At 45.8% G+C, this 25,585-nt stretch overlaps 1 protein-coding gene across 2 annotated transcripts in view; it reads left to right on the top strand.

Moving 5' to 3' along the window:
* The first annotated feature begins 808 nt into the window (after positions 1–808).
* Positions 809–25,585, top strand: part of MMP28 (matrix metallopeptidase 28) — a 28,081-nt gene continuing 3,304 nt past the window's right edge. Inside the window, exons 1-7 of one of the 2 annotated variants that reach the window (XM_082201450.1) lie at positions 826–1,265; positions 8,668–8,744; positions 10,691–10,878; positions 17,236–17,457; positions 18,918–19,163; positions 20,993–21,142; positions 22,923–23,090. In XM_082201450.1, coding sequence (XP_082057576.1) covers positions 1,158–1,265; positions 8,668–8,744; positions 10,691–10,878; positions 17,236–17,457; positions 18,918–19,163; positions 20,993–21,142; positions 22,923–23,090 — 1,159 coding nt within the window. In that variant the 5' untranslated portion in view covers positions 826–1,157. Of the gene's footprint in view, positions 1,266–8,667; positions 8,745–10,690; positions 10,879–17,235; positions 17,458–18,917; positions 19,164–20,992; positions 21,143–22,922; positions 23,091–25,585 lie in introns of both variants that reach the window. The other variant, XM_082201451.1, reaches the window with a different exon arrangement.

Below are 25,585 nucleotides of genomic sequence, written 5' to 3'. Positions count from 1 at the left end.
CAACTCAAATAAGACATTGAAGACCTCAAAAGAAACAAAAAGACTCAAACCATTTCAATGGCTACTAGCCACAATGGTTCTTCTCTGCCTCCACAGCTGGAGGAAGCAATGCTTCAGAATACCAGTTGCTGGAAACTATATCAATGTACTTGAAATTGCCTTTGGAACTCCCTGCCCTTACATATCTGAAAGGTGCTGTCTCTATGGGCTCCCCCCGGAGCCTGTGGACTCTCCTCCCTTGGAGGTTTCAAGCAGAGGCAGGATGGCCACCTGTCACGGGTGCTGCACTGCAGGGCGTTGGACTAGACGACCCTTCAAACTCTACAATCCTATGATTCCATTGTCTTTTGACTCCTACAGAAGACTTCCCTTTTTCAACAAGCCTTTTAAGGGGACTTTGGTGAAATTTCACTCTGCATCTGAATGGGGTTGTGTGTGTGTGTGTGTGTGTGTGTGTGTGTGTGTATGAGAAATGGTTTTGTTTTGTTATGTGAAATCATTTATATGTGATATTATATATATTTATATTATATATATACATATATTATATTTATATTATATATATCACACACACACACACACACACACACACATATATATCTCATATATATAGATATAGATATAGATATAGATATAGATATAGATATAGATATAGATATAGATATAGATATAGATAGATATTGATATATATTGATATATACCGTATACATGGCTTAATATTTATTAATATGTTAATATTGTTAATACTGTTAATCATTAATATATATTAGAGCGAGAAAGAGAACATATATGTTAATATCGTTTTGATCGTTGTCCTTTTTTTATCGCTAGCACACTTCGAGGTGTTTCATTAGAATCACAACGCACGGGCGCTGGCTACCCCTGTTGGATTTCTGCCTGCCGCGTAAAAAGGCGCCGAGTGGGGAAGGGGAGTGGCCCCTTCAAGCGGTCCAGCCTAAGGAAAAGGGGAAAGCCTCGCCGAGGCTGCGTTTCTGTGTGTCTGTGCGAAGGCAGGAGCTGCTCAGCCCGCCAGCTGCCTGCTTGCCTGCCTGCCTTCCTGCCATCTCCTCTGGGCGTGCTCAGCCGGCGCCGCCGGATGGGAGGGAGAGAAGGAGGCTGAGCGGAGCTCCGGAGAGCAGCTCTCATCCGGCTGGGCGATGGCCGCAGCCCCGATCCTGGGTCTCCTGCTTCTGTCGCGGCTCTACTCCCGAGGAGACAGCGCGGGGCTCGGCCGGGCGGGGGCTGAGAGCCAGCAGGAGGCGGAGGTGAGGCTCCCAAGAGCAGGGAAGGGAGGGGTTAATGCCCAGATTTCTTCCCAAGAAAGAGGTGCTCATGAACTTTTCTGGCTAAGTGGATGCAAATAAGTTTCTGTTTTTAAAACCCGTGCTTACTCAATTTTGTGTGTGTGTGTGTGTGTGAGAGAGAGAGAGAGAGAGAGAGAGAGAGCCCTCTCCAACTTTCAGAAACACCAACCTTCAGACTGGTGGGTTTTTATTTTATTTTAATTTGGGTGTTTCCTGCAATAATTATGGCACAACAGCAGGGCATCATTGGTAGGTTTATTCTGATTTAGCTTGTGCCAAGATGCGTCCCCAATGCTATCATGCTATTGCTGTCTGGAACATAAATCAGAGGAATAAATGTGTGGCAGAAAGTTACAAGACTCCAGCAGGGAGCTATGAGTTATGCCCTGATGGGAAAGGAAGCTGAGTGACAGCTCCCAAAATCTGCAGACACGAACAGCGGAGAAGCGACCATAGCTCAGTGGTCAGAGCATCTGTCTTGCATTCAGAAGGTCCCAAATTCAAATCCTGGCATTTCCATGTAGGGCTGAGAGAGAGAGCCCTGCCTGAAATCTTGGGGAGCTGCTGCCAGTCAGTATAGAGAATACAGTGGTACCTCGAGTTAAGAACTTAATTCGTTCTGGAGGTCCATTCTTAACCTGAAACTGTTCTTAACCTGAAGCATCAGTTTAGCTAGTGGGGCCTCCTGAAGCCGCCATGCCGCCGGAGCCCGATTTCTGTTCTCATCCTGAAGCAAAGTTCTTAACCTGAAGCACTATTTCTGGGTTAACGGAGCCTGTAACCTGAAGCGTATGTAACCTGAAGCGTATGTAACCCCAGGTACCATTGTACTGAGCCAGATGGACACAATGGTCTAACTCAGTTTGAAGCAACTGCCCATGTTCCTATTTAATTGTGCCATTTATCCAGAGGCATGAGGACTGGATTCTTTCTTTATTTTTAGGTGAAGCTCGGTAGCTCAGTGCTAGAACACCTGCCTTGCTTCCAGAAGGCCCCAAATTCAATCCCTGGCATCTCCACCTAGGGCTGGAAGAGACCCCCAGCCTAAAATCCCAGAGAGCCTCTGCCACTCAATGTAGACAGTACTGAGCTAGATGAATCAACAATCTGACTCGGTCTCTTATGTTCCTAGAATTCAAAGGGATGTGTGTCTGTTCTTAATTACCTGTCCTTCTCCCTAATGTTCCAGGGCAACAAATTAAAACACAATAAAAAATTTTTTTAAAAAAACTGTTTGAAGCAATTTACAATTACAGTGGTACCACAGGTTACATACGCTTCAGGTTACATACGCTTCAGGTTACAGACTCTGCTAACCCAGAAATAGTGCTTCAGGTTAAGAACTTTGCTTCAGGATGAGAACAGAAATCGTGCTCCGGCAGCACGGCAGCAGCGGGAGGCCCCATTAGCTAAAGTGGTACCTCAGGTTAAGAACAGTTAAGAACAGTTTCAGGTTAAGAACAGACCTCCAGAATGAATTAAGTACTTAACCCGAGGTACCACTGTACAGAAATAAGCAGGGGTCTAAAAATATACCCCTCAAGTATCAAAAGACAGGGTAAAAGGCATGTATTCAGCATTCTCCAGAAGCTGTACCATGAAGGGGCCTGGCCGGGTACATCTCTCCTGTGGGAGTGAGCTCCATAGTTTCTCAACTGTGTGAAGAAGTCCTTCCTTTTATCTGTTCCAAAACTTCCAACTTCACTGGATGCCCATGAGTTATGGTGTTATGAGAGGGAGGAAATTTTTTCTCTGTCCACTTTCTCCGTGCCCATATATCATTTTATAAACTTCTTTCATGCCATCTCTTACTCGTCTATTCTCTAAACTAAGAAGTCCCAAACCATACAACCTTTCACCACATGGGAGTTACTCCACCCTCCTTCATCTACAACATCCTTTTTGAGGTGAGACGACCAGTGTCCAAATGCAGTCTCACCATAGATTTGTATAACGGTATTATGATACAGTGGTACCTTGGGTTAAGAACTTAATTCGTTCTGGAGGTCCGTACTTAACCTGAAACTGTTCTTAACCTGAGGTAACATTTTAGCTAATGGGGCCACCTGCTGCCACCGCACGATTTCTGTTCTCATCCTGAAGCAAAGTTCTCAACCTGAGGTACTATTTCTGGGTTAGCAGAGTCTGTAACCTGAAGTGTCTGTAACCTGAAGCATCTGTAACCCGAGGTACCACTGTATTGGCAGTTTTATTTTGACCCTCGTGGCCCCTTCCAGCTCTACAGTCCTATATGATTTTCATTTCATTTCATAATGATCCCTTGCATGGAGTTTGCCCTTTTCGTAGCAACCACACACTGCGTTGACATCTGCATTGAGCTATCCACCACAACCCCAAAGTCTCGATCCTGGTCCATCACCTCCAGTTCACACCCCGTGAGTCTATATGTGAAATTAAGATTGCTTACTCCCAGACAATTTAGCATCATCAGCAAACGTGGCCACTTCACTGCTCACTCCTAACTCTACAGTAGATCCCTTATAAACAAGCTAAAAAGCACACAATACATATGCGCTCAATACATCTCTTTCTTTACATGCCTTCCTGGCCTGTGGCTTTCTGAGCACAGCCTCTGGCCCACACCATCTGGAGAGCTTTCTTTTGTCTGTATTCAACCCATCCTCCATTATGCTAAACAAAGATCTGAGAGGCAGAGGGCTATGGAAAGGTCTCCTGTTTGTTTCCTGCCTTATGGAATATTCTATAGAAAAGGGCATTTCCTCCTTTGCAGGCTTGGAGGGAGAATGGGGGGGGGGGGAGAGAGAGAGAGGCTGCTTGGAGGCTTAAAAGAGGCTGTTTGCTATGGCCTCAGGATCAAGGGCAGAGCCTTGAAAGCTGTCATCTATCTGATCTATCAATTTTAAACTATCTCTAAGCTGGATGCCTTCATCTAATCAGTTAAGGTTGTGCTGCTGTTATCTGGAAAGCTTGTAACCAGAATTAGGCTCTGCCTGGGGAAGAGGAGGAGGTGAACAAATGTCTTCTAACTCAGCACTGGTGTGCAAAAAGGAAAAGAAAAACCTACATCATAGTGTTGCTGTGAGAACAAAATGGGGGCAGAGGGACAGTGCATACCACTTTGTGTTTATTTTATGCTTGCTTTTCTTAGCATACTGAATGCATTTCCCCCCAGTGTCCCCCAAATTTCATGATCGCTGAAGTACATCCCACCTGGCCCCTGAATTAAAATTGGGGGCACAGCTTCACTGTCACACCTGAAACAAGCTGCATGTTTTTAGCATGCAAAGGTAGAAATCTCATGTTCCTTTTCAAGCACTTTAATGACAAACATCACTGCGGTCCACCAGTTATGCCTTTCATCATCATCATCATCATCATCACATCACCTCCAGCTATTTTGAGAGAAGACTTTTCCTGACCTGCTTAGCTTAGGAGCTCATACACACTGCCCTGCTGTGATTAGACAGGCTGCTTCCAGATTTTGCCATTTTGGGGTGGGATTCAGTTGCGCTGCATGGCATTTATATCCCATATTTTCTCCAAAGAGCTCAAGGTGGCATACATGTTTCTCCTTGCTTCACATTCGACCCACACAGCTGTGGTAATTGTACTTTACAGAGTTGTGCAGAAGTTGGCCAGGGTGGTTTGAACCATTTTTAATAGTTCTCTTTTCTCCTAGAAAAACCAGGCAACACTTGCTTTTCAAAGTTTAAAAACAACATATGACTTGTGCCTGCTGTACTTGCTCTGGTCGGATTGAATGTACAAGAGAGGTAGCTGATACTTGTGTTACTGAAACATATTTTACACGAATTTGTATCTGAGACTGACTGATATTTACAGACTGACTCAGAGGACAGGTAGTAGCGTACACAACACACTTGCTGCTTTCACTGTTAAAACTCTTACAGAGTTGATAACTGAACTAACTGGGGGTGAAATTCCTCAGTATATATGACAAGATTCTATGCTATAGCATTAACCCTTTGCATAACATTTTGGATGCACCATTCCCACAACAACAACCCTGTGAAATAATTTAGACTGAGAGGCAGGGACTGGCTCAAGGTCACCCAGTGAGCTTCCATGTGACTGTGTGGGAATTTGAACCCTGACCTCTCCCAGGTCCTAGTGTGACACTCTAACCACTACACCACACTGACTCTCATTCACATGCTGGCAAATTCAATTTCTCCAATTAAATACAGACTTTTTTTTTATCCCACGTTCATGATGATTTGTGCTCATGGTGCTTTTGGGGCAGCCACACACGATTCTGCTTTCAGTACTGTTTGTTCCTGCAAAGGTTTCAGGGTGGTTACCCTGCTTCATTTCCAGTCAGTGCGAACGCAGTAACTTTCTGCTGAAATCCCTTAACTCTTTCATATTACAAATGTTCTGGTTAATTTTTGTCCCACTTTCGTTGCACTATAACCCTTCTGGACAGCAACAATGTGGTAGCTTTGGGGAAGCATTGAAGAAGCTGAAGCAGAATATATCCAGAATACAGTGGTACCTCAGGTTATAAACGCTTCGGGTTACAAACGCTCCAGGTTACAGACTCTGCTAACCCAGAAATAGTACCTCGGGTTAAGAACTTTACTTCAGGATGAGAACAGAAATCGTGAGGCAGCGGCGCGGTGACAGCGGGAGGCTCCATTAGCTAAAGTGGTACCTCAGGTTAAGAATGGTTTCGGGTTAAGAACGGACCTCCGGAATGAATTAAGGTACCACTGTACCAGAGGTACCACTGTATATGCAGAAAATACCCTCTCTTACTATGCTGGAACTCATGGGCAGCCAATGAAGCTGAAAGTTGGAAGATTCAGGACAGATAAAAGTGCTTCTTTACGTTAAACTATGGAACTCACTCCTGCGGCAGCCAGTGATGTCCACCCACTTGGACGGCTTTAACGGAGAATTAGGCAAATTCATGGAGGAGAAGACTATGTTCTGCCTCCACAGCTGGAGGCAGCAATACTCCTGAATACCAGTTGCTGGCAACCACAAAAGGTGGTGGGCTTCCCATAGGGACCTGGTGGCCACTGTGAGAGCAAGATGCTAGACTTGATCTAGCAGGATCGCCTTAAGTTCTTACATGCAAAAACTTGCCATTTGCAAGGGGCCCAAGGTTGATTTGGCGCTTTTGCAAACAAAAAGAGGAAAATAGCACCACATAGAGTCTAACAAAGAGGAGAGTACTTCGGTTTCATCAATGTCCGTAGCATTGCTGAAACAGGGGAAAGGCATGTCAGCCTCACCTTTGTCTCTTTGGTCAGCCTTCCCTAGCCAGCACCTTCCAGAGGTTTTAGACTACAATTCCCACCAGCCCTAGCTGGGGTTGATGGGATTTGTAGTCCATAACAGCTAGAGGGTTGGTCCCCTGGCTGGGAAAGGCTCGTTTACGTATTTCTGCGTGGTCCAGCATTAGTGAAATTGACACATACCCTCCAACATGCCTGGGAGGCTGCACTCTCAGGCGAATAATTTGACTTGCATGAGAGCACGGCACCCAAAAGCCTGCATCTTTCAGGGCCACGATCTCGCAAGAGCCAAGCAGGACATTCCAGGAGTCCATCAGAAGCTGAGATGGCTTCTTTAATTTCCAGGATGTCCCGCTTAAAATGGGCCAGTTGAGGGGTATGTATGTTGGCAAAGTTTCTCCCCAATGTTGACTGTTTCACGAAAGGTGAAAATTGGAGGGTGGGGCAGTGGGAAGACCTGACATCTTGGAGATATTCTCTGCTGTGGAAAGGGAGGAAAAATCTTACCATACACTCCTATACAGGAAGAGAGAGAGAGGACTGATCCACACAATATGATTAAAGCTTCCAGTTCCTTCACCAGGGGATTTAAAGATACAGATACTTAGGATTTTGTTATGCCATCTCCACTTGACCTGATGAAGGGCCTGATAGGGCTGAAATGTGTAGGATTATAAACTTTTGGATATTAAACCGTTTCTCTCTCTATAAATCGCTTTTTAGAAGATAGCCTTGAAGATTTCTAATGCAGAAAGACTGGAAATCTTAGTCTAATGTTAAACAACAGTATGAAATTTTGTTACTTTTTATTAGATTTTTTTGTGATCGTATTTTTTGTAACTGTAAGCTTTTAAAATTGTTTTTAGTATTGTGTCTTAGATTGTAACCCATGCTGGCACTTTAGGGGGAAGGGCAGGTAATAAATTAAAAGAACAACAATAATTCCCGCCCTCTCATTTTGCCTGGGTTTCCCTTTTGCTGCAAGGACAGAGGAACAGCAGCAAAAAAATGAAAATAAAACAAAGACCCTCCTGTCTCCTCTCCATCCCCCTCGCCCCAGGTCTGCAGTCCCAGGTATGTGGCATCTCACATCTAGCAGGCCTTGGGGCGGAGGGTCTCTGGCTCTCCAGAGAAATGGAAAAATTTATGGCCTCTGCTTTTTTGTTCCATGGGGTGGTGTTTATGTCCGGAATCTGGGCTGATAAGGGGAAGGGAGAACAGAGCTGGCACACAAATTCACTCTGGAATGAAGAGGCTAGGCTCAGCCGGACTGAATGGACTGTGAACAAAAGCTCGGGTTTTTTTGCAGTTCGGAAGGGGAGCCGCTTCTTGGCAGGAGTAAAAGGTGCACAAAGAGAAATTGAAGTGACATCAAGATCCACCACCATGCCTCCGAAAAGTGCTTGAAAGCTTTAGCTGTTCCAGAATGCGACGTCCAGGCTGCTGACTGGGTCTGGTTACAGGGAGCATGTTACTCCCCTGTGAAAACCAGCTTGTTGCTGGTTTAATTTTTCTGAATGTTTTAATTTGGTTTTTTTTCCTAAAAATGTCCTTGTTTTCTTCTATTTGTAAATCACTTTGAGGTTTATTACAATCAAGCAGTGTATGAATTTATTATAATTTATAATATTATAATATTATTATATTATATTATATTATATTATATTATATTATATTATATTATATTATATTATATTATATTATATTATATTATATTATATTATATTATATTATATTATATTATATTATATTATATTATATTATAATATATTATACAAGCTTCTTCAACCTTGGCCCTCCAAATGTTTTGAGATTACAATTCCCATCATCCCTGACCAGTGGTCCTGCTAGCTAGGGAGCATGGTGGGAGTTGTAGGCAAAAAACATCTGGAGGGCTGAGGTTGAGGAAGCCTGATTAATATAATATAATATAATATAATATAATATTATAATATAATATAATATAATATAATATAATATAATATAATATAATATAATATAATATAATAATAACATTTATTGCATAATCTCTGGGCAGTAGGATCCTCTGTGCATAAGATCAACATTTTCTGACAATCTTGATCTAATTTTTAATCCTCCTCTCCTTTTGATTTTAGAAGTTCCTTAGAAAATATGGCTACTTTGGGTCCATGCACCAAAGGTTGGATCCAGCTGAATTCTCAGAGGCCATTAGGTAAGTGTGACAGCTGCCCTGTGGCTGCCACCATTGTCAATCTGGCCTTGTCCCAAGTTTGTCAATGTGGGATGGAGCATGCAGAGACAGACCCTTCCTCCTCCTTCCATTTTATTTATATGTCCAGGGCTAGCCAACGAGGTGCCCACCAGAAGTTGTGGACTACAAGGCCCATTGTCCCTGGCCATTGACCATGCTGACTGGGGCTGATGGGAGTCGAGCAACATTAGGAGGCCTACAGGTTCTTGCACTGCGGCACCCAATGATGTTGCAAGGTCTGAGGGCACGAGGGCACCACCTCGCCCATGAGTTCTAGTGTTATGAAAGAGAGGAGCTTTTCTCCATGAGCATTCTGCAGTTTTGCACTTGTCTAGCTATTGGGGGAGCATTGCTCAATGACCAATAAAGCAGAACAAACCCACCGCTAGGGCACTATTATTGCGTTAAGGCCTTGTTGCAGAACACGCCCACAATAAAACGCCTATCTGGAGGGGCCCATAAATTAACACATGCACATTTTATTAACGCGTCGTCTCCCTGCTTGCTCTCTCTTAAAACGTGGAGTGAGTGGGCTGCCTCAGGAGGACAGCGCCAGGCAGATTCTGGAGGCCTGCATGTTAATTTTACTTCAACTGCTTTAAGACATTCTGCTTTAAGACAGCTGCGTTGGAATCGCAGCTCCCCCAACTCTCAAGCCTGGCTCGTAAAACCCAACCCATTCTGCTCAGCCTTGCTGCTCTCCCTCTCACTCGGAGCACAGAGTGAGGCCTCTGCTCTGTCGTTTTCCCTTGTATGGGCCTAGCCTCCTGTGGAGGACAAGATCTGTACAAACGTTGCAATTCGGGCCCGGCTGGAAGATTCCAGAAATGCCATTGCTGCATTCTGGACTTCAGCCATCTTCAAACACTCCTTCTGAGAATTTATTATTATTATTATTATTTAAATTTTCTCCCTCCGCCCTTATCCCACTGTCGCCGCCAAAGCCCACTATTGAAAGTACTTCCCTGTTCAAAAAACAAATGCCATAAAGTTACATTGCGTGTTTCAATCATATGACGCCACTGCTTTATGGCAGGGTGAAGGGGACAGTGAGGTGTAGTGGCTAGAGCGCTGGACTAGGGTCTTGGGGGGGCGCAGACCAGGGTTCCAGTCCTGGTTCAGCCATGAAGCTCAGCTGGTTGACCCTGAGGGCCAATCCCTGCCTCTCAGCTTAACCTACCTCAAAGGGTTGTTGTGGGGAAGGGGAGAAACATGTGCACACCACCTTGAGCTGCTTGGAAGAAAAGGTGTGATATATGGTAAATGTAATAAATAAACAAATTTTGCACCTGGGCTGCCAAGCAGCCAAGAACCTGGGACCTTTTGCATTCAGAGGGTCGCCTCTGTTACTACAACTCTTCCCCCCAGGGAAGATTCTAGTCCTCATGGATGTGAATAAAGAGCTAGTTTAAATGGGAACATGGGAAGCTGTCTTATCCAGAGTCAGACCACAGGTCCATCAGCTCAGGATTGTCCACACTGACTGGCCAGCTGCCCTCCAGGAATTCAGACACGAGTCCCTCCCAGTCCTCCCTGGAGATGGCATTGGGGATTGAACCTGGCGCCGTCTGCATGCAAAGGAGATGCTCTACTGCTGAGCTAGGGCCCATCCATAAAGGTACAGCCCTCGGTTCCTCAGGGGAACTTGTGGCCTCTTGCATCCCAGGTGAGAATCAGACATAGGCCACACACAACCCATACATTTAAAGCACATGACTTCTTCCCCCAAAGAATCTTGGGAACTGTAGTTTGTGATGACTGCTGGGATTGTAGTTTGGTGAGGAGAAAGCTACTGTGCCCAGGACTCTCCTGGGGAAGCCATGTGCTTTAAGTATATGATGCGGGTCTCAACCTAGAGACCTAGACCAACGAACATCATCCGCCAACCAAGTCCTCCTCTCTTGCAGGGAATTCCAGTGGGTGTACCACCTGCCCCTCAGCGGTGCCCTCGACGCCTCCACCATCCGCCACATGAGCCTCCCCCGATGCGGCGTGAATGACCTAGACAGCCGATCCGCATGGAAGGACCGGGTGGATTCGATGCTTTTGGGAAGGGTGGTGAGGAGGAGGCGCCGGAAACGGTTCTCTCATCAGAGTAAGTCTTTCTGGGGCTTTCCTCTGAGCACTTTCTCCCTCTCAGTGCCCCTCTTTTCTCGCTCCCGTGCCACAGACTCTGGTGTGGTGCCAGTTGCCTTCTCTTTTGCTCCCCTATCCCACACCGACTTCTTGCAAATCCAGGATTGTGATGCAGCACTACAAAGCCTCCAGTGATGGGGCTGCGTGATGATAGCCTTACATTCATATGTACATAGGAAGACAGTGAAAATGTCCTGCTGGTGGCCAATGTCACCAGACTTCACTGTCCCTCCTATGGGACCAGGAGGATTCAGTGGCTGAGTGTGCTCGACTGTGTTAGGCTTCAGGGTCAGAGCTATTGCAGTCCTTTGGGGAAGGGCTGTGGCCGGGTTACAGCATCTGCTCTGCATGCAGAAGGTTCAGTTCCGGACAGCATCTCCAAGCAGGGCTGGGATTATTTTGTGCGTGAGAAACCTGGCCAGCTGCTGCCAGTCAGCGCAGACAGTGCTGAGCTGGATGGACCAATGGTCTGATTCACTCTAACACAGTGGTTCCCAACCTTTTTTTGGCCATGCCCCACCTAAGCATCTTTTAAATCCTGATGCCCCCCTCCCCGTGACATATAATTCTTATTATTCAAAAAGTAAACTCCTATGCACATGATAAAAGGTAAAGGTAAAGGTCCCCTGGCAGTTAACTTCAGTCACGAATGACTCTGGGGTTGCGGCGCTCATCTCGCTTTACTGGCCGAGGGAGCCAGTGTTTGTCTGCAGACAGTTTTTCTGGGTCATGTGGCCAGCATGACTAAGCCGCTTCAGGCGAAACCAGAGCAGCACATGCAAACGCCGTTTACCTTCCCGCCGGAGCAGTACCTATTTATCTACTTGCACTTTAACGTGCTTTCAAACTGCTAGGTTGGCAGGAGCAGGGACCAAGCAATGGGAGCTCACCCCGACACAGGGATTTGAACCGCCGACCTTCCAATTGGCAAGCCCTAGGCTCAGTGGTTTAGAAAGCCTAAAAAGGCATTAACTGGTCTAAAGCTTCCAAATTGCTCCCCTTAAAAATCAAATTGCCCCACATTGGGAACCACGGCTCTAAGGCAACTTGCTGTGGCCTCTACAGATTCTCAGTTAGAGTAGCTGCTTACCCACTGCCAAAAATTAAGAACTGCATCACTCCCAGAAAGAAGTCAACCAAGTTTGTATCACATATTGCTAGATTTTTAAACAGTACTTACAGATGCAGAATTAGAAGTGACGACTATCATTTAAATAGAGATACATCTCATAGCAGTGGAAGATTTGTTGTTGTTGTTTAGTCGTTTAGTCGTGTCCGACTCTTCGTGACCCCCTGGACCAGAGCACGCCAGGCACTTCTGTCTTCCACTGCCTCCCGCAGTTTGGTCAAACTCATGCTGGTAGCTTCCAGAACACTGTCCAACCATCTCGTCCTCTGTCGTCCCCTTCTCCTTGTGCCTTCCATCTTTCCCAACATCAGGGTCTTTTCCAGGGAGTCTTCTCTTCTCATGAGGTGGCCAAAGTATTGGAGCCTCAGCTTCACGATCTGTCCTTCCAGTGAGCACTCAGGGCTGATTTCCTTCAGAATGAATACGTTTGATCTTCTTGCAGTCCATGGGACTCTCAAGAGTCTCCTCCAGCACCATAATTCAAAAGCATCAATTCTTCGGCGATCAGCCTTCTTTATGGTCCAGCTCTCCCTTCCATACATCACTACTGGGAAACCATAGCTTTTACTATACAGACCTTTGTTGGCAAGGTGATGTCTCTACTTTTTAAGAAGCTGTCTAGGTTGGTCATTGCTTTCCTCCCAAGAAGCAGGCGTCTCTTAATTTCATGGCTGCTGTCACCATCTGCAGTGATCATGGAGCCCAAGAAAGTAAAATCTCTCACTGCCTCCATTTCTTCTCCTTCTATTTGCCAGGAGGTGATGGGACCAGTGGCCATGATCTTCGTTTTTTTGATGTTGAGCTTCAGACCATATTTTGCGCTCTCCTCTTTCACCCTCAATAAAAGGTTCTTTAATTCCTCCTCACTTTCTGCCATCAAGGTTGTGTCATCTGCATATCTGAGGTTGTTGATATTTCTTCCAGCAATCTTAATTCCTGCTAGGGATTCATCCAGACCAGCCTTTCGCATGATGAATTCTGCATATAAGTTAAATAACCAGGGAGACAATATACAGCCTTGTCGTACTCCTTTCCCAATTTTGAACCAATCAGTTGTTCCATATCCAGTTCTAACTGTAGCTTCTTGTCCTACATAGAGATTTCTCAGGAGACAGATGAGGTGATCAGGCACTCCCATTTCTTTAAGAACTTGCCATAGTTTGCTGTGGTCGACACAGTCAAAGGCTTTTGCATAGCCAATGAAGCAGAAGTAGATGTCTTTCTGGAACTCTCTAGCTTTTTCCATAATCCAGCACATGTTTGCAATTTGGTCTCTGGTTCCTCTGCCTCTTCTAAATCCAGCTTGCACTTCTGGGAGTTCTCGGTCCACATACTGCTTGAGCCTTCCTTGTAGAATTTTAGGCCTAACCTTGCTAGCGTGTGAAATGAGTGCAATTGTGTGGTAGTTGGAGCATTCTTTAGCACTGCCCTTCTTTGGGATTGGGATGTAGACTGATCTTCTCCAATCCTCTGGCCACTGCTGAGTTTTCCAAACTTGCTGGCATATTGAGTGTAGCACCTTAACAGCATCATCTTTTAAAATTTTAAATAGTTCATCTGGAATACCATCACTTCCACTGGCCTTGTTATTTGTAGTGCTTTCTAAGGCCCATTTGACTTCACTCTCCAGGATGTTTGGCTCAAGGTCAGCAACCCCACTACCTGGGGTGTACGAGACATCCATATCTTTCTGGTATAATTCCTCTGTGTATCCTTGCCATCTCTTCTTGATGTCTTCTGCTTCTGTTAGGTCCTTACCACTTTTGTCCTTTATTATGGCAATCTTCGAATGAAATGTTCCTTTCATATCTCCAATTTTCTTGAACAGATCTCTGGTTCTTCCCATTCTGTTGTTTTCCTCTATTTCTTTGCATTGCTCGTTTAAGAAGGCCTTCTTATCTCTCCTTGCTATTTTTTTGGAAATCTGCATTCAATTTCCTGTATCTTTCTCTATCTCCCTCGCATTTTGCTTGCCTTCTCTCCCCCGCTATTTGTAAGGCATCATTGGACAGCCACTTTGCTTTCTTGCATTTCCTTTTCATTGGGATGGTTTTCGTTGCTGCTCCTGTATAATGTTGCGAGCCTCCATCCATAGTTCTTCAGGCACTCTGTCCAGCAAATCTAAATCCTTAAACCTGTTCCTCACTTCCACTGTGTATTCATAAGGGATTTGGTTTAGATTGTATCTTACCGGTCCAGTGGTTTTTCCTACTTTCTTCAGTCTAAGCTTGAATTTTGCTATAAGAAGCTGATGATCTAAGCCAGTGGAAGATAGTGACCAGGAAAGCTGTGTGTCTGCACAATTTGCTGTCCAGGCACCGTTGATGGGTGACTTCAAGGCCCTGGATACTCTCCCTTGGTCACTCCTGGAGCTTCCTGCCCCCCAGCGGAGCAGTTTAAGGAAGCCTCCCCGCCCCTCCTGCTCGTGTGAGCCAGAGTGGTGGGGGGGCTTGCTCAGCTGGAGGGCTGGGCAATGTCTCTCGCCTGCTTATTTCTCCCCTAAGGTGGGAAGGAAGAAGTAGCCAAGATACATTCCAGACATTGTGATATATCAGTATATCGCGATATTTAGCTGCTGATATATCATGTTGTTGAAAAGCAGATATCACCCAGCCCTGTTGTCAAGCAGGACACCTTGCCATGCTAATCCTTGCTAAGCTTGGCAGGTGGGAAAGAATGCCCTAGGGAGACCATCTTAAAGACCAGGCAGGTTCATCAGTCTTCTGGGCATTCTGGTTCTTCTGAACCATTTAGGATGTCATAGTTCACAGCCAGCACTTTGCACCATGAAAGCTGCAGGCAGGATCTTGTTTTTAGGAGCAGTTAAAGTAAGCTCTGAACAATATTCTTGTGCATTGGGAAAATCCAGGTGCTGGGACTGGACTTTCCCTGTTTACCAGATCCCCTGCCTGGAGATCTTTCCTAGACAGCCGAATGAACAGCTGTGCTTTAGGCCAGCCATGGGAAATGTAAAATGGGGAGATTAGGCAATTGCTCTAGGAGGCCTCAAACTGTGCCTGACAAGGCAGCATCTGTTCCTGACGGCGGGGGAAGAAAAAGCCAGGACTCTGCGGCCCACTTTGCCTCTGTGTTGTTTTCACATGTCTGTCCTTTCTGACATGAAGCAGACCACTCTGTTGGCACGACTCCCACATTCTCGCCCTTCGGCAATTAAGCCTAACTATATGTCGGCGGGATAGCGCTGTATAATGTAGCAACAACTTGGGTGACTGGCAGCTTAGCACTTAATGCAAAAGAATGTCAGAAGACCCCAGCAGTTGGATCAGACCAAAAGTCCAGCACCCTGGTCTCCCGGTGGTCAACCACGTGCCCCAATGGGCAGGGCGAGTCTGATGGGTGTTTGTTTTGATTCAGGAGTAAACAGCAGGTTTTCCGGGGGACACACAAGAAAAGCATCTTGGATCCTCACCTAGAAATCACAGGACAAACAGAAGAGTTTTGCACCAGACCCTCTGGGCCAGACCCATCTTAGCTCCATTTTAACTACTTCTCCACTGCCCTCCAACTCGCTCCTGCAAAGAAACACACCTGGGATTGGATTGGGATTTAGAAATATGTGTATCTTCCCTCTGGGAACATGACTACAGCTTGAATCCATTCCAGGGATCCTCGAGGGCAGCGCTCAGATGTTTGAGTCATGTTTCAAGAATGGAATTTAATCACTGCAGTTGCTTTGGGGGGAGTTAAAACAGGTTTGCACCACGCCCAGGGTTAGGTGTGACTTTTCAGCCCTGCTGCAGGTTGCAATGGGAGATGGGAGATGGGGGGGGCGCACAGAAAGTCAGGAGGCCACAACAATTGTTTGCTAGCCTGCATTAGTCATTTGAGGCTGTGGGGGCTGGGGAGGACCAGTTTATGTTTACCATTTTCTAAGTCTTCCAGCCCAGTCACCTAGAGACATTTTTAATCGCCTCAGGAGAGTGCCTGATTACATGTCTTGACAAAAATCAGGCTTTTGACAGGCACTGTGTCCAAGGGAATATTTTGAAAACCTTTTTTATTCCTTCCCAGAAAGTAAAATTCTATGATTCTATGATTCTCAGTAAGAAGAGAGAGTTATTTGTTTACTGGTTCTGTTAAAAAGACAAGCAATCTTTGCATATTATTATATGCATGTGCACTGTAACCAGCACATAAACAGATAAATGATAATGATAATATTATTTAATTCCCTCCCAGCCCCAATCGGAGGTATTCTAGGTTCCCTTGACATCTGCCTCAATAGTTCTTGTGAGCTCATTGTTTATCCTGTGTCCTAGCAGGAAGCCAGCCCTCCCCCCAACAGAGAGGAAACATTTTTGTAAGAGGTTTTCAAGCTAAAAGAAAATTTTCTTGTCTCTTTGTATGGAGTTAGGAGGGGAGAGAAGTCTTGTTCAGTTCACGTTTAAAAGGGAAGCTACCTGATTTTGCCATTTCCAAAACAACACGAAAACTGAAACACAGCCGTGCACACTCCTCCGAATTTTGCAGTGCAGTTCTGCAGCTGAGTAATGGGTAGGGGGAAATGCAGATATTAGGGTACAAGGTGCATAAAAATGCAGATATTAGTGAAAACAATGCTCAAAAATTCATTAGATCAGGCAAAATTGCCTTGCAGAAATGTGTGTGTTAGGATACATTGAATACAAACCTGTGTATATTAGGAGGAATTGGCACTAAAATGCTGGTGGATTTTCATGAGGACTTCAAATGAGCCTTAGGAAGAACTTTATGACAGTAAGAGCTGTTTGACGGTGGAGTGGATTCCCTTGGAAGGCACTGAACTCTCCTTCATAGGAGATTTTAAAGCAGAGCTTGGATGGCCACGTGTCAGGTACAGTGGTACCTCGGGTTAAGTATTTAATTCGTTCCGGAGGTCCGTTCTTAACCTGAAACTGTTCTTAACCTGATGCACCACTTTAGCTAATGGGGCCTCCTGCCTCCGCCGTGCTGCCGGAGCACGATTTCTGTTCTCATCCTGAAGCAAAGTTCTTAACCTGAGGTGCTATTTCTGGGTTAGCGGAGTCTGTAACCTGAAGTGTCTGTAACCTGAAGCGTATGTACCCCGAGGTACCACTGTATTCTTGAGCTGTGATTCCTGCGTTGCAGGAGGATGGATGAGATGGATGACCCTTTGAGTACCTTCCGACTCCTCCGATCTATGTCTCTGTCTCTTCCTTTTCATAGGTGGCAAATGGTACAAGCGACACCTGACTTACCGAGTGGTGAACTGGCCCCGGTACTTACCTGAGCATCAGGTGCGCCAGGCAGTGAAAGCAGCCTTTGAGCTCTGGAGCAATGTCTCCTCTTTGGTTTTCTGGGAGGCTGCGGGGGATCCTGCCGACATCCGCCTGACCTTCTTCCACGGGGACCACAACGATGGTGTGGACAACGCCTTTGATGGACCAGGTACTCCTGTCCTCCCTTTGTAAGCCCTTGGAAAAGGGATGGCAAAGCCCTGGCTTGCCAGATGTTGCTGGGTTCCTAACCCCCATAACCCTTTGTTGCTGGCCAGGCTGGCTGATGCTGGTAGGAGTTGGGAGTCCCACAACTCCAAGAGAGCTGCACGTCTCCCACCCATGCCTTCTGGAAGGGCAATGGCCCAATAGTGGAATAGTCCCAGGTTCAATCCCTGATAGCATCTCCAGGTACAGTTGGACCTTGGAATTCGAACAGCTTAGTTTCCAAACGTTTTGGCTCCCGAACATCACAAACCCGGAAATGACTGTTTCAGTTTGCGAACTATTTTTAGAAGCCGAACATCTGATGGGACTTCTGTGGCTTCCTGCAGCCAATCAGAAGCCGCGGTCTGGTTTTCGAACGTTTTGGAAGGCAAACAGACTTCCAGAATGGATTCCGTTTGACTTCCAAGGCACGACTGTACTTCCAAGTGTTTTGCCGTTCCTCAGCAGGAAGGTTTGGTTTGGGGCTTTGGTGAAATGGGTATTTTACAGTGTCTACGACAGTTAACCAGATTTCCAAATATGCCTCTGGACCCCCCCAAAAAGATTAGGGACCCCTGATCATTTCTTTTACAGTTGTGCTGATTGAGTGTTCAAAAACAACACCATACAAACAAAACAACAAAGAAATGAACTGTGCATGAATAAAAGAAACAGAAAGCTCAATTCACTTTTACAGGGATCATAATAAAATAGACTCCTATAAGGGATGTTTTGGATGTAAGATTCACAGATTGATAAGGTAGCTTCGCCACAGAGAGGCATGTGAAGTGCAGTGTGCTAGTTTTATTAACAAAGCATATTGACGGAGATCATACAACATCAGCATGGTCTTGTTTTGAAATCTCTGTTAGAACCCTCTGTGGTGGACTCCCCTTCACTGGAAGTTTTTGAGCAGAGGTTGTATGGCCGTACATCGGGGATTCTTCAGCTGTGATTCCTGCATTGCAGGGGGTTGGACTAGATGACCCTTGGGGTCCCTTCTGATCCTAAAATTCTTTGATCCCATTAAATGCTCAGGCAAGGCAATGCCCCACACCCTCCCAAGCCATCCATGCCTAGAGGGACCCAATGCAAACTTCCTGTGTTTAGCAATTTTGAGTCTGACTGCAGCTTCTGGTGAGGAAGAGGAGGATTCGAGTCGATTTCATTGGCCAGGAGAACTACCACAGGGGGTTCGAGACTGCTTCACTTTTTAAACATGATTTTTGGCATGATTAGTTTAATCCATGCCTTGCATGGTCTCTGTGGAAAATGAAGGGTGGTTTACGAGTATTTTTGATAAACAGAAGGAATCATTTGGTCTCCACAAAGACGAGTCCCAGAAAAGAGGACTCCTATCTTTTAATGTGTGGATGAGACTGCTGCGCTTGGGAAGTCTAATGGCATCTCCTCTCTCACCCCCAGGGGGCGCCCTGGCACATGCCTTCTTCCCCCGCCGGGGCGAGGCTCACTTCGACAACGACGAGAGGTGGTCGCTGGACAGCGGGAAGGGGCGCAACCTCTTTGTGGTGGTGGCGCATGAGATCGGTCACACTCTGGGCCTGGAGCACTCCCCTGTGCGCAGTGCCCTCATGTCCCCTTACTACAAGAAGCTGGGCAAGGATTTTGTCCTGAACTGGGATGACATCCTGTCCGTCCAGAACTTATATGGTAAATGTGGCTCGCTTGTGATTTATTGTTATTTTATTGTCTTTGAATCTCACCTCTTCATCCAAGGAGCTCAAGGTGGCATACATAATTCTCTCGCCTCATTTAATCCCCACAACAAGCCTGAGAGGTCGACCAGGTCACAGCCAGTGAACTTCGTGGTCAAGTGGGGGATCAGAACCCTGGTCTCTTCCAGGTCCTTGTCTCACACACTAACCACTATACCCCACTGGCTCTCACCACTACCACATCCTGTGCCTGTTTTCTTAAGGAGGAGGAACACAGATCCATGGTTTCTCAAGTGGGATGATGCTGAACTGCTGTAAACTAGGGATTGTTTGACAGTCGCACCAATTGCCCTGGACGGTGATGGGTTCTCAGCACAAAACTGTATGGATATACGTATATCATTTTCCACACCTTTGTTAGGGGGTTTTAAGCAGAGGCTGGATGATCACCTAGCAGGGAAATTGCGGCAAATAGATTTCAGGTGGTTGGAAAGGATGAGCTTTGAGGTCCCTTTCAACTGTGTGAATCATATGAATGGGGATGGGAACTAGGGGTGCTTGAATCTGGAAGTTTTTGTCTCTCTCAGGCCACCTTTGTCCCATACCTTTAAAGCACCATGAAACCACTTCAAACAGTCATGGCTTCTCCTAAAGAATTCTGGGAGCTGTAGTTTCTTCAGGGTGTTGAGAGTTGTTAGGGGACTCCATTATTCCCCTCCCAAAGCTACAATTCCCAGAGTAAAAGGTAAAGGTAAAGGGACCCCTGACCATTAGGTCCAGTTGTGACCGACTCAGGTTGTACTCTGTGAAAAATTAAACCACTCTGGGAGTTGTAGCTGTGTGAGGGGAAAGGGGGCAGCCAAATAACTCTCAGCACCCTTAGCAAACTTCTCATGATTCTTTGGGAAAACCCATGTGATACTGTAGTGCTGTAAATGTACGGTGGGGGGGGTGACCTCAGTTTCTAATTTTTCCATTCTTATGTTCATTTCCACAACATTTTGCAGGTTTTCTTTTAAAGTCCTCATGAAAAAGCACCAGCATTTTAGTGCAAAATTTCTGCTAACACTCACATTCTTGTATGCAATTTTGCCTAATACAGTGGTACCTCGGGATGCGAATGGGATCTGTTCCGGAGCCCCATTCACATCCTGAATAGAACACAAGACACGATGGCGCATCTGCGCAAGTTGTGTTTTGCCGCTTCCACACATGCGTGTGATGTCATTTTGAGCGTCTGCGCATGCGCAAGCAGCAAAACCCGGAAGTAACACGCTCCGTTACTTCTGGGTTGCCATGGAGCACAACCCGAAAGCACTCAACCTGAAGCACATTCAACCTGCGGTATGACTGTATAGTGCATTTTTATGTTGCTTTCACCAATATATACATGTTTGTATACATTACTAAGAATCATAGAATCAATGAATTCGAAGGGACCCCAAGGGTCATCTATCTCAAACCCCCGCAATGCGGGAATCACAGCAGCTTAGCTGAGAAACTGCATTGCAGTATTCAGAAGAGTGTGGATTATGAAGGATGACTGTGCTTCTTATGCAACTTTGCCTGATATATACACAAATTGTGCCCTTCACCCTTTGCTTCAACCCTGACCCACCCTGAGCCTTAAGTCCGGGACTGGTTGTACAGCTAAATACCACATATTTGCATGGACCCAGATATTTAAATTTTATTTCTAGCCTGGTGGTACACCTCTTCTGAACATGGAAGTTTGACATAGGCAGTGTCCATGAGCACTTTCTAAGAATAGACACTCAAGCCCAGTGGCTGTTTTGATGGGACCTTGTGATTTCTTTTTGGCAGGCAAGCCTCCCCGGGGGTCTGTGGTCCAGCTCCCAGGAAAATTATTTGCTCACTTCCAGGACTGGAGCCAGGATCTTGAAGGCACTAAGCACCAGGGCGGTGACCACAGTTCTCATTACTGCTGGTCATTCTTTGATGCCATAACCATGGGTAAGAAGCATCAGCTGGAGAATGGGTGCAGGGTGGTGGCCAAAGGGCCAAACTTGGACAGTAAAATTCCCTGTGCAGACTGTCCTATTGCATTAGGCACAGCCTTTCAGAGTTGTTTTGAGTGGATTAAATACTTTGATTTTTCATTTCTTTTCACCTATGGTAGAATGACCTTTCTGGAGTTTGTGTGTCGTCGTCGTCATCATCATCATCATCATCATCATCATTATCATTTATTATTTATAGCCTGCCCATCTGGCTGGATTTCTCCAGCCACTCTGTCTTATTTTGTACCCCACCCTGCTGTCTAAGAAAGATGGTCTTTAAATGCTTAGATTAAAAAGTGTAAATGAATAAAGCTCCTTAACAGGTTCTTCAGCAGACCGTGATCCTAACCCCACTTACCAGGGAGTAAGCCCCATATGTTCAATAGGGCATATTTCTGGGTAAACATGGTTAGGACTGTGCACAGACTGCTTTCTGGGGCTTTTTCCTAAGGGAAGCCAAATTCCAATGGATCTCGGGCTACACAAATTATCCCTAACCAGAGTTGTGTGTATGTTGTGTCAGGAGAAGTGCACTTCCATTTTTGTTTCCCTGCATCAGTTTTTCTGTGGAAAACTGCATGGGAAGTGTGTAGGTTTTTTTACGCAGTATTTTCCATTGGTTGGGATGAAAACATTCCCCAAACAGAGGACTCTGCTGGGAATTTCTGGGGGATAATTTATGCCCTGTTCTGTTTTTAGAAAGAGAACACTATAACCACTTCAGTCTTCTTCCCAGGATCCATTTGTGCTGGAGTTTCTTCCACATGTTTCATAATCTTTTTCTACCTAGAAAACAACAAACCCAGCCTATAATGGATAACAGGCATGTTTGCTACCATGCAGGGGGCAATATCCAGGAAGGATTATGTTTACTTCTGGGTAAAATCTGCAATTGAAAGTGCACTTGGGTAAATTCTACTCTCACAACATGATATACCGGGGCAGATTCTGGGGGTGGGGGTGGAGGTATTTTCAGAATTCCAGACAGCTCCCTGCCGCCGCCCCCCCCCCCGTCAGCCCAAGTAAATTCCTCAATCCCCTATCAGAGTTGTGTAGTTCTGGTTACCTCATCTCAAAAAGGATATTTAAAGGTTCAGAAAAGGGCACCCGAACTGATCCAGGGAATGTCACGACTCCCATGTGAAGAAAAGTTACAGCATTTGGAATTTTTTAGTTTAGAGAAAATGTGAGCAAGAGAACAATAGAAGTTCATACAACTGTGAGAAGGTGGACAGAGAAAAGTTTTCCTCTCTCTGTCCAAGTACGAAAAGTTGTGGACACCCCACGAAGCTGAATGTTGGAAGATTCAGGACAGATAAAAGGAAGTCCTTCTTCATAATTAAACTATGGAACTCGCTCCCTCGGAGGGGCAGTGATGGTTTTAAAAAGACGATTGAACAAAGTCATGGAGGATAAATCTATGGGCAGCTATTAGCCAAGATGCCCGTGCCCTTGACTCCACAGCTGGAGGCAGCAGCGCTTCTGAATACCACTTGCTGGAAACCACAGGAGGGGAGAGGGCTCTTGGGCTCAGGTCCTGCTTGTCGGCTTCCCACAACCATCTGGTTGGCGACTGTAAGAAGATGATGCTGGACTAGATGGGCCAATGGCCTGATCCAGCTGGCTCTTCTTATGTTGATATATTCCTGCAGGAACCCTAAGTACCTGGGTTTCTGATCTCTCACTCAGAGACAGAAGACCCTCTCACACACCTTCTCTTTATTTTTGAGCAGATCTGGAAGACAATCTCTATATATTCAAAGGCGGCCATTACTGGATTGTATCCAAAGGAGGTAACGCTACTGGTCCAGACTTGCTCCGAGCCATGTGGCCGGGGCTCCCGTCCACCATTGATGCTGCGGCCTTCTCTGAGGAAGATGGGAAGTTCTATTTCTTCAAAGGTAGCTTGACTGGAGTTGTCTGGGAGGTGGGGAGTCCGCAGTACAGATCTTAACATCGTCCTGGCACTTCCCAATGACCTTAGGAAAGCTCCTCTCTTTGTAAGCCTCCATCTTCCCATCTGTGATTTGGACGTAAAAGCAGTGCCCTGCCTTTCGAGAACATGCTAATGATTATTGAGATACCAGAGAAGTTACCAGACGGCAAGAGGCACTCAAGGGGGAGGAGGGGCAAAGTAGGGTTGGTGAAGGTGTGGCCTCTGGGGAATCCTGAGGGCCAAATAGAAAGGCCTAAAGTTACACATTTAGCCTCTGAGCCCAAAGTCCGCCATCCCTGCTGTAGTGGTTGGCCAGTATTTATCACACCCATTTTTTTTATTGGGAAGAATGAGGCTGAGAGGAGAATCTAGAGCAGTGGTTCCCAATTAGTTTAATACAGTGGTACCTCGGGTTAAGTACTTAATTCATTCCGGAGGTCCGTACTTAACCTGAAACTGTTCTTAACCTGAAGCACCACTTTAGCTAATGGGGCCTCCTGCTGCCACCGCACTGCCGGAGCACGATTTCTGTTCTCATCCTGAAGCAAAGTTCTTAACCTGAAGCACTATTTCTGGGTTAGCGGAGTCTGTAACCTGAAGCATATGTAACCTGAAGCGTATGTAACCCAAGGTAACACTGTACTGTGTACTTTTTCAAAAGCCAAGCCATGGACCCCCTACTTTTGACAATTTTGATATCTCTGTGGTAGTTTTTGTTATGTGAATGGTACCACAGACCCGCTGGGCGAGTTATGTAGACACCCCCCCCCCAGGGTCCGCAGACCACAGGTTGGGAACCACAGATCTAGAGAGCTCTCAGCTGAGATTCAAATCAAGGACTATTGTTTCCAAGCTCAAGTCATCTTACCCCACTGGGCTATATGAATTTAAGTTGGGAGCCCTGTTGTTCAGTCTTGGCACCTGCTCCAAGACTCTAGTCATACACCTGCTTTCTCAAAATCAAATTCTCTTTAAATGCCCAGAATTGGCTTCCCATTAAATTAAATGTGTTTTAGATTTGCGTTGTTAGTTCATAAGGTAAACCCTGCTGCCATCTGTTGGCTGTTAGCTGAGGTGCAGTCAGGAATTCAAGTATCCAGGACTTAATGAACTTTTATGGGGAGTGCGGCTTAGATAGCCATGTGTATTATGTCATTTGTGAAGCATACAGTTAACATCTCCCTCCCTCTCTCTCTCTCTCACACTCACACACACACACACACACACACACACATTCCTGCTAGACCAAAATCTTTCTTAAAAAACCTCAGTTTGTCAACCTTGGCACACAAAAAAGAAATAAGTCCTCTGAGCATGTGCAGTTTCACATTTTATGTCTACAGGAATAAAAGCAGACATTGCTTCATGCTGCCATGATGGCGTACACACACTTAGAAATGTCCCTTTCTGTTGCGGTTTTTTAAGGCAAAAGAATAAAAGCAGCACCTGTAACCTTGTACATACCTGGCCAGCCATTGCTAACTAGGTAATGCTTTTATTGAAATCAGAAAGAAGGTGGGGTGTAGTAAACGGTGTCAGTACTTGCTGGGCTTGATGTTGACACTGGATCAGTTTTCTGCTCTCCCCGTCACCTGACACAGCGCTTGGAACGAACAAGTTCAGCTGAACAAAGTTCTTCAGAATAGCCCAAAGATCTCTGACCTTCCCTGAATTCAGTTCCCAGAATTGCCAGGTGAACTGATTGTGAATTAAGTTCATTTGGGGGCAGAACATTGAATGATTTTTAGTTTCTTCAAGTTAATCTTCAAGTTCATTCTCTCTCTCTCTCTCTCTCTCTCTCTCTAATCTTTAGGTCAGTGGCTCCTAAAGTATGTGGCACTGCCCCGGGGCAGCAGTGGGATTCCCCAGAGGGGGCTAAGAGGCAATTGGATTTTGAATAAATGTGCAATTAATGATTACTCTTTTGACATTTATTGTGTTATGGTCATCCTTGGTGGGTCATGCAAACCACTATTTGGAATAATGATTTTTATACTGTAGGGTGGGGCACCCGGGGGAGTGAATTTATGGAACCGAGGGGGTGGTGGCCCCAAAAAAGTTTGGGAACCACTGCTCTAGACTCTTTGGACTCTTTTAAACTTAAAGATCGGAAGTATTGGGGAACAGAAATTCAACCTTCCACACTGTGTGTGTGTGTTTAGATATTTTCTTAGTCTCCAAAAGTATGTCTTTATACTTCAGCACAGCAGCACTGGAGGGATAGCTCAGGTGGTAGAGCATAAGGCTCTTAATCTCAGGGTTGTGGGTTTGAGCCCCACATTGGGCAAAAGATCCCTGCATTGCAGGGGGTTGGCCTAGAAGACCCCTCCTTCCAACTCCACAATTCTATGATTCTAGCTTCTTGGACTCCAGCTACCATTGGCCACGCTGGCTGTTGGGGCTGATGGGACCTGGAGTCCAGCACCACGTCTGGAGGGCCACAGCTAGAACCCAGTCCTG

The sequence above is a fragment of the Podarcis vaucheri genome (assembly GCF_965113315.1).
Source record: "Podarcis vaucheri genome assembly, chromosome: 15".
NCBI lineage: Eukaryota > Metazoa > Chordata > Lepidosauria > Squamata > Lacertidae > Podarcis > Podarcis vaucheri.
The sequence above is the reverse complement of the archived record's forward strand: the minus strand, read 5'-3'. Positions and strand labels throughout refer to the sequence as shown.